The 8,904-nt window shown below is 39.5% G+C and overlaps 1 protein-coding gene across 1 annotated transcript in view; it reads left to right on the forward strand.

Moving 5' to 3' along the window:
• Positions 1-7,029, forward strand: part of EBF1 (EBF transcription factor 1) — a gene marked incomplete at its 5' end in the record, with an annotated part of 267,358 nt that extends 260,329 nt beyond the window's left edge. Inside the window, 2 exons of the mRNA XM_082291500.1 lie at positions 2,056-2,250; positions 6,760-7,029. Coding sequence (XP_082147626.1) covers positions 2,056-2,250; positions 6,760-6,791 — 227 coding nt within the window. The 3' untranslated portion in view covers positions 6,792-7,029. The remainder of the gene's footprint in view (positions 1-2,055; positions 2,251-6,759) is intronic.
• Between the last annotated feature and the right edge of the window lie 1,875 nt (positions 7,030-8,904).

An 8,904-nucleotide genomic window follows, 5' to 3' on the forward strand; every position in this document is an offset into this window, starting at 1 on the left:
CTGTTTTGAGCACTTGAAATAGAATTTGGTCTTTTCTCTACTCTCCAAAGCACGGACCTTTGATGCACTTTGAATACCTTAGTGTTGCCAGAAATTCTCTTCTCTCTTTTAGTATTATTATTATTATTTTTTTTTTTTATTATTATTTGGGAGTCTTATTAAGAGCTTGCAAAGCATAATGTCTGTCATGATTTAGTCTGATAGTTTCATAACTTCCCTTATACTCTGTAAATAAGAAACACTGTCCTCAACTTCTGAGCAAATAATATGTTCATAACTTTAAAAAGATTATGAATTACTACTGGGCCTAAGCTTGATTGTTTATATTCCACTTGCTTTTTAAGTAGCATTACTTTGACTTCACTGAGTCAGTAAAATATGATTCTGTGTTTTAGTGTCAGTACAGTGAATGCCACAGAAATGTAAGTCATACAAATCATACATTCCATGGCGTGAAGAGCTGCTGGTCTACAGTCCCAGTCATGGAAATATTTATGTGCAGGACTAACTTTCTGCATTTTGATATTAAAGGTTTAGTAAGCTGTTTAAATATAAATACGTTTCTATTGGTAAAGGCCTATGAACCTATTCTGCAGCTGCTCGCTCAACTCAGTAATCCCTGGTCACATGAGAAAATTAAATGAGCAGGACCTGCCCAATTCCTCTGACATTGCTCATGAGGCATAAAGGATTCCACTGACATCTGTAGAAAGCTGACAGCAGAATCAGGATGGAAGGTCTGGACATATAAATAGATTTATAGGCTGGGACTGTAGCATGGACAGGACAAACCAACTGCTGAAGGTACCAAGGTTTACACAGCAAATCTGAAGTTAATGGTGTAACAGCAGTAATGAATTATTTTGAATTGAAACAGAATCAAAAAGGGGATAGGAACTCTGAATAAAATACTTAACTCCAAGGCTTCTTATCTGCTGCAAATTTAGAACAAATTATTTACCCACACAACTAGTACTTATAACCTGGGAATTGCTAACCGGTGATTATTTTTGTACTCTAATAATAATGTAACATGTAATGTTACAAAGTACCTTACTTATTAAGTTGGATTTACTGTCACAGAATCTGCACACTCTGAATTCATAATATAACATGATTGATGAGACATCTCCTCTTGGAAGCAGATGCCAGTAATTCATTTAAAATACTGTAGCAGTGTATTATTTCATATTTATGAACGAAGTCCTCTTTAGAATAGCACTTCACTTCCTAGCCCTGGTTCTCTATTCTATTTATATTTTGGGAGGTTTTCTTGGTAGATCTGTCATTCTGCTAATGTCTAATCCATTGAATCAGAAAATGCTTCAATCATGACCTGAAAATTAAAAGGTGGCATTCTTAATTAAATCAATAAACTAATTGCTGTATAGTAGCAATTCAATTTAGGTGCTTTGATTGCTCTCCCTTAGCAAGTACTTCCAGACACAGAGTGACTTCAGACTAAGATTGTATCTGTCAGACTGTGAAACTTTGAACGTTTAATTTCCATTAATTGATTTCCTCAGTGTTAACAAATATGATATCAGATTCTCAAATAAGAACTTAAATAGGGTGATTTTTATCTACATAAATGCAAATAAAATAATAATTCAAAGCCCAGATGATCAGAATTTTACTCTATAATACGTAATTATTCACAGCCCACTTGTATGTCTAAGCAGTTTCTAAACAGGACAAAGAATGGAAGTATGGGATGTCACTTTTGGTCCTTTTTTTTTTTATTGTTGGATAAGAGGGGAAACTGGCAGTGCTTTCTGAATATTATAGTTAGCTTTACTGTCGTGAAAAGAAATTTGCTTAAAAGCTTGATGGTAAATACATGAACCAAAGATATTTGTTGTACCATATAATAAAATAAGGGTTTAAGGATATCTGTGTTTAAAGACTGAACTTCCCATGTAGCACATCTGCATTTTAAACACTCAGTTCAGCCCTAAAAAACTGGAGAGCATCCAAGAATAATTCTCTTGCTCCTGAAGCCTGTTATTATTGAGTACTAAGGAATGCCTTTTTGGGGGTCTTTCTTCTCTCTAGTTGTGCCATCAAGTCCAACAATGGCCTCCTCCACTAGCCTCCCCTCCAACTGTAGCAGCTCCTCTGGGATTTTCTCCTTCTCACCAGCCAACATGGTCTCAGCGGTGAAACAGAAGAGTGCGTTTGCGCCTGTCGTGAGACCCCAAACCTCCCCACCTCCCACCTGCACCAGCACCAATGGCAATAGCCTGCAAGGTAGGTGGAACCAAGGCTGCAGGAGGTGGCTGCTCCCAACTGTGAGCTCACGGTGCCTCATGAGGCTCGAAGCGACACCGAGTTGTCCCAGGGGAGCGAAGGCAGTGGGGGATCCCCGGTGGGCTCTGTCCTGAAGTTTCCTCCTGTAAATCGTATCTGGACTCCATCCCCAGCCCACCTTGTACCCTGCAGGTGTTTGGCAACCACCCTATCTCTAACTCAACTAATACTGCTGAATTGAGAGGCTGTGTCTGTTAAAGCACAGACCTACTGTTTTGATAAACACAAGTAATATTTCAGCTTACTAATACCGTCCTTTTTCTTTCTTTCCTCTCTTATTCCCTGTTGTCGTCCTTTATCAGACCAGTCTTTTGTGGACTCTAGCAAGTACTCCACTGCAGGGTCTCTCCAGGGGCTGGCCTTCTCCTGAAGTACGTCACTCAATCTTCCCTTCCTTTTTGTCCTTTGTCATAGTACACTTGTGCAGAAATCCTACTGAGAGCAAATAGACCGTTACAGAGCTTGGCACAAACCTTCCCTTTCATAAATAGGAGATGCATTACAAACTAACAGCAGTGTTTTCCACTTTAACTCACACCAGGGCAAACATTAGTTTCCACTGATTAATGTACTCCGGTGCCAATTAATTCCAGAAATGGCACAGGGCCTTTTGGAAAGCCTATTGAACTGCTGGTATCAAGGTACTGCTGCTTTTCTGCATCCCTTCCCCTCTCATTGCAAGCATTAGTATCTAAATCTGTTTGAAGGGGTGATGCAGGCGAGGCAGTGACAGACAAAAGCTTGTCAAACTGAGGGTGCTGCAAAGCCCAGCACTGCCCTTCTCATTGTTTGGCTCAGTCTGTTTTACAACACGGTGCCTAAACCTCCCCATGTGTTTCCCTCACTGCACATCAGTGTGCTGAGAGAGGTATTTTCATGCTTACTTAGATCCAGGGGTTTCCTTAAGCTGATGCAGCCAGCTGCCTCCAGCTGCCAGAGGTGAGAAAGATTTCATGGTGTGCATTGTGCTTCCCCCAGACCTGAGATTTGTTTCCTTTCCACGAGCCTGTGCAAATTACCCAAAGAGCATCGAGTGGGGAATAAAATCCATCCTTTTTTAAGCCAGGTTCAGAAGAAGTGCAGAGCAGGATGGTTGCACAAACTCCACGTCACTCCTCAATCTCTGGAAAGAGGAACACTGGGCTTGATGACAAAATACTGATAGCACCATTAACAGCCAAAAAAATCTGTATGCAAGCAGAATGGAAGGAATTCATTCATAAAAGCTTGGATCTATTGTGCCTGAAGGAAAGCATTGTCCTCAGTGCATGTTACCCTGGTGAACTGGGAGGAGGAATCCTTCAAGGTGCACACACACACACAGAGAAACTGTGCAGAAGCTGTAGATTTACTAGGAACTAATAAGCAGAACTTGGGTACCTTCAGTTAGGGCTTCATTATAAATACAAACTGTGTCAGGAGTAAGACAAAACAAAATTTTCAGGTGAACTGCAGCATTTAGGAGGTTCATTTTTGAACATTTAAAAGAATTGGCAGTGCTGACATGCTTCAAGTTTTAAAAGCAACAGCTAAAAATATTTCCCATCAGAAAGAAAAAAAGAAAAAAAAAAACGCAAACTTTTGAACACGTTAATGTTTTTTTCCTCTCTTCACCTTGTCCCATCTTCTTGTTGTGGATGGAGAGAAAAAATGAGTAACAGGAGAAAGCTTTTTCAGGCACTCTTTCTCCTTTCACAAGACACAGAATTCTCAGGTTCTGTGTAGTTAGGAAAAGCAATTATGGAATGAGCCGAGAGCACCGGACACAACTGGAGCTGATTGCCTCCTCATTATGTCACATCCACATCTGTAATGCCCAGAAACCACACAGATCTGAGCGTTTCCTCTAATTTTTATTTAGCAATTCAGTTTTCATAATAAGAATGAGACACCAAGAGATGGTTCATTTCTAGGTCATCACTGAACTAGTGGGTGAGTTAAAGACACACAGCCTTTGGTCCTTCTGACACCACCTGAGGCTTGTAATAATCACTCAGAGATGCACTGCCTGTTGTGCCTTAATGCTTAAATAAACAACCATGTATAAGGAGGCTGTCTTATCTCTCTTGGGCTTCTGGATACATCAGAAAGCAATCAAGCTTTCCTTACGTAGCTTAGATATCAGCAGAACTCACTAAAACAGCAGCCAGGCTTATCTGTTGTTCTCTTTGCCATGCAATTTTGTAAAACCCCAAATACATTATTTTTGTAATTTGCTTGCAGCAAATACAAATTAGTATATGATAGAAGAAATAAAGGCCATTGGTGGGAGCTTTTCTATTCTCTGCCCTCCCTTTTTGGAGGTGGTGTGATCTCATACCTACACTGTTTCCCACTGATATCTCTGTTTTCAGGATCAATAACAGGCTACAGCTGAGAGAATTTGCATGACTAGATGCAGCACTTATGGAATAAAAGTGGAGTGATATAAATGAAGGCTTGGAAAGAATGGAAATATCAAAGCTTTTAGGCAGAAAAGATATCATTTGCCTTGTAATTTAATTCAGAATTTCAGAGCTCTTCAAAAACAATAATGCTTTGAAAAAATGACCTAAGATCTGCCTCTGTGCCATTTGTTTCCCACAGCAAAAAGTGCATGGCTGATCTGTAACCACAGGGAAATGTCTAAATCATGAAGGGAGGAATTGCAATTATCTCACCTTTTTTGGGCTCCTACCCAGGGTAGACAGCTGTCCTGTCCCAAGGGACACAATTCTTGACGACTTATCGGTGAAATTGATTTTCCTCTGATGAATCTTTCGGATTGAGAATTTTTTGCTGGAATAGTATCTTTACATTTTCTGAAGAAGGGATACTTTCTCTAAAGCAAAGCAACACCTTGTCCTAAAGTGTCCTCTATGCTTCTCATTTAAGTGTCTTCCTGTAGGACTTAAAGCAACTTAACTCACTGTTCTATCCCTTTTATCCTCACTCTCAGCTCCTTGAAGAACCCTTATGTGGGGGGACACATTCAGTACAGTGATTCCACATGACAAATTCCAGTAATTGAAATGCTGTTGCAGTGTGCCACCTCTGAGGGTGGACTGCTGCAAACATGTTGGATGTGTTTTGCATTCTCTCCTTCTCCTCTCATTTTATTTCATTTAATCAGTGCAGTTTACTCGAGCTGTTCTCCCCTTGCTGATTAGAGTTGTAATTCTTGCACATATGGTGGTGTTTGTGGAGAAAACATTTCCCTCCTCTCCCCCTCCAACCCCAAATCTGTGAGTCTTTTACTTTGGCTCTGTTCTTATCAAATAATTGCAGCTGTAATTAAAGCACAATGAATCAGCACCAGTCACGGGGTTGAGTCCTTCCTTAAGAAATTACATGTCCAGATGTCTGGAATGGCAGGCAGCTCCAGTGTTTAAATCATGTGCCCGGGAAGTGCCACCAACCTGAAGGCGAATCTGTTTTCTACCTCTTGGCAAATAACTGTACAACTGGCACTTTAGAGACACATTCTTTTTACAGTTTCCATCATAAACTTCCATGACTACCCCTGTAATGATGTGCTTGCTCACAGTGTGTCACCTGGACACTTGGGATGTCTGATCTGTGTCCCCTGTAAATAGAGAGAGATCGAGCTGGAGGTCACCTTATGTGCAAAACTGTAGCTGTTGACTTTTAATAAATGTCTCCCTGCTAAGAGAGGTGGTGGTTTCATAAAAAGTGAGGTAGGAAGCTTAATAAAGAAATGCTGATGATTCAACTCAGCCGGCAAAAGAGAAAACATCCTAAATTAAAATTCACCTACGACTCACTTGATGGAGTTGGTGGTGTCTGCTACAAGTGGAATAACAAAGATGCTGGTCTGCTAAGCCACGAGTTAAACACATATTTCAATTTGAAAATTGGATTTGAGAGTTTAAATCCTTTTCTGAGCACCTGGAAATGCATACGTGAGTCCCAGGGATGAACACTGAGCTTTGGGAGGACTGGCACAGGGGAGTGACCCACGCCAGAGTGCTGCTGCAAGGGACAGCCCTCCAGGGCCATGCCAGTGGTGGCCTGTGGGACTCCAGCTGTTTTCCCAAATGTGGTGCCAGTTCCTGCTTTGCTTTTAAAAGAGTAACAGAATGTGTGGCAACGGTTGGGTCGAGTCAAAGCCTCCTGAGCGTTTTGGGAATTTGAAATGAAAAGCAGAAAAATAAGTTGGGGCCTGATACTGATACTAAGGAGGGACAATTTTTCTACAGAAAACCAGTAAATTCAGTGAAGTCACTTGCAATTTGAATCACTTTTCAGTTAGAAGGAAACTTGCCATTTTTATTGTGTACATAGCTGTCTCTTATGAGTGATACTTATATATGAATTTAACTCAAAGTACATCTGACTACATTGCTAGTAAATGTTTAAAGCTCTGAGGATTTTAAAAGTTGCTTGATAATGCAGAAAATTAACTTTTTCCCTCTCTCTCTCTCTCTCCCTTCCCTTTCCTTCCAACAGCTATATCTGGCATGATTGTTCCCCCCATGTGAAAGAATTGCCTTGAAGAATTTTATTAATGAAGAGGTTGAATTCTGCTTCAGAGAGAATCTGATACAAGTCCCAGAGTGGAACTTTTTACTCAGGCCTTTTTAAAAATAAAAAAGAAATAAAGAAGGATCTTACAATAACTGCAGATTTTTAAACAAAACAAAAATCACCATCCTTGCAAATACTGAAATTAACAATCCACAATTGCAAGGTGTTGATTCAAGTTGTCCATCCCAAATACCTGGGAGATATATTTATTGTATGTTGATAAAAAATCCACTTTTTTTTTTGGGCGGGGGGTGGGGGCTTGCTTTTATTTCCTTCTGGTTTTTTGTGTTTTTTTTAAGGCTTGATTTAACTCAACACCATTTGTCTTTTATAAATCATACAATTACACAAGGGACACTAGAGATGGAACTCCACATTTTTAATTTATGAATTTTTTTTCTTTTTCAAGCTGTGTAAAGGAAAATGAAGTGGTGTCATTTACATACAAGTCTGTATGGGACAGAATAGAAGTGCCAGTTAGTTTTTCGTAGAAGAATTATGGCCATTTAATTAAGGGTCGGCTCATATATGTTGCTTATCCAGTGGTGACTTGCTGATATGACGCATTTTTAATGTTCTAATTAAATAGATATCACTCCCTAGAAAGCTGATATTTTTGGATTATGAGGGTGGGGTGAGGGGTGGGATCAGTAACCTCTGCCTTTAATACCAGGCTGAAAAATTGTGTAAATAATACACCAAGAAAAGTTCATCAGAGAACACCAGGTTGGAAGGGGAGTTAAGGTCCAACCTTTCTTGACAAAAAAGCTGGTGGAAGGGCAGGTAAGGATGGAAATATCAAATCTGACTCCTCTGGAAGTGCAAACCCAGTGCCTGTAGATGCAATGCCAGACTTGCAGAAGAGGAGAGCACGGCACTCTCTCTTTGGGTGATGACATCTCAGACCCCTCCAAACGAGCAGCCTTCCCAAGCCCAGCCTCAGCTCAGCTGTGCCCTTTGGCTCTGGCACGGGGGGCACAGCCTCAGGCTGGGTTTGCACCCTCCCCACCCCGAGGCTCTCCTGGCCGAGGCTCCCACTGGCATCGTTCCTGTATCAGTCGACCCTCCCAGTTGGTACCACGCTCTATCCAGGACAGGGAACTGCTTTTGAGTAGTGAAACATGAGTTTGGGGGTGGGGGTGGGGCTCTTAGGAAGGTTTCAAATCCAAACCATAGCTTCTGTTTTACGAAAAAATTTTGCTATCATTATCTGGGAAGTGTTCTTACAAACTATTAGTCAAAGAGGCAGCAAAGCTCCGAAGATGCATTACCTGATATTTTTTCTTTGCTGTTGTGTTTTGTATGTAGTTATAAATACTGTAGATTTTTTGTGATTTTTTGCCAAAGTTGTTGTTCTATTTATACATTTTAATGTCTTAAGACAGTTTTTCAATATCACAAAAAAAAAAAAAAAAAAAAGAATTTTACTGCATATTTTGCAAAAAGAGCTCACTACCTTTAGCTTGCACATACTTGCAAATTAATTAAAGAAAAAAAAAGCTTTTTGTTTCTGTTTTTTGTTTGTTTGTTTTACGGGGGATTTTGTAAAATATCCATATAAATAATGTATTTATCTTTGGAATTTGTACATTGCTTTTTGTCCCCTACAAGTTTATTTTATTGTGTATGTTTGCTATGTGAAAAGTGCTGATTTGTTTGGTCATTCACCGTTGTATTAGCTGTTTAAATGTGATTTTAATACATTTCATTTATAGGGTTGTTTTTTTTAGTATTGTTTAAAACCATGCTTCCATTTTTTTTTTAATTTCCACCCAAAAGCCATTGTCTATTTTTGTATTATTTGTAAGTTAAGAAGTTTTTTCCAATATATGGCAAAAAGTAGCATATTATTCTTGTAGCATTTAGTTATGTAGATTTTAAAAAAAAATGTATCCTTTGCTTTTGAGGCTTAACAAAAACTAATGCTGTTTTACTCTATTAATATGCATGGGATTTCTCCTCTTTGGAGTGACGCATTTTTGTGCATTAAATATGGGGAGAAACTTCATAGAACTCAATGAAAATACTTTCTTTCTTAAGTCTGCTTGTATATTTCTCTGTCTTTCA

The sequence above is a fragment of the Coloeus monedula genome (genome assembly GCF_965178545.1).
Source record: "Coloeus monedula genome assembly, chromosome: 15".
Classification (NCBI taxonomy): domain Eukaryota; kingdom Metazoa; phylum Chordata; class Aves; order Passeriformes; family Corvidae; genus Coloeus; species Coloeus monedula.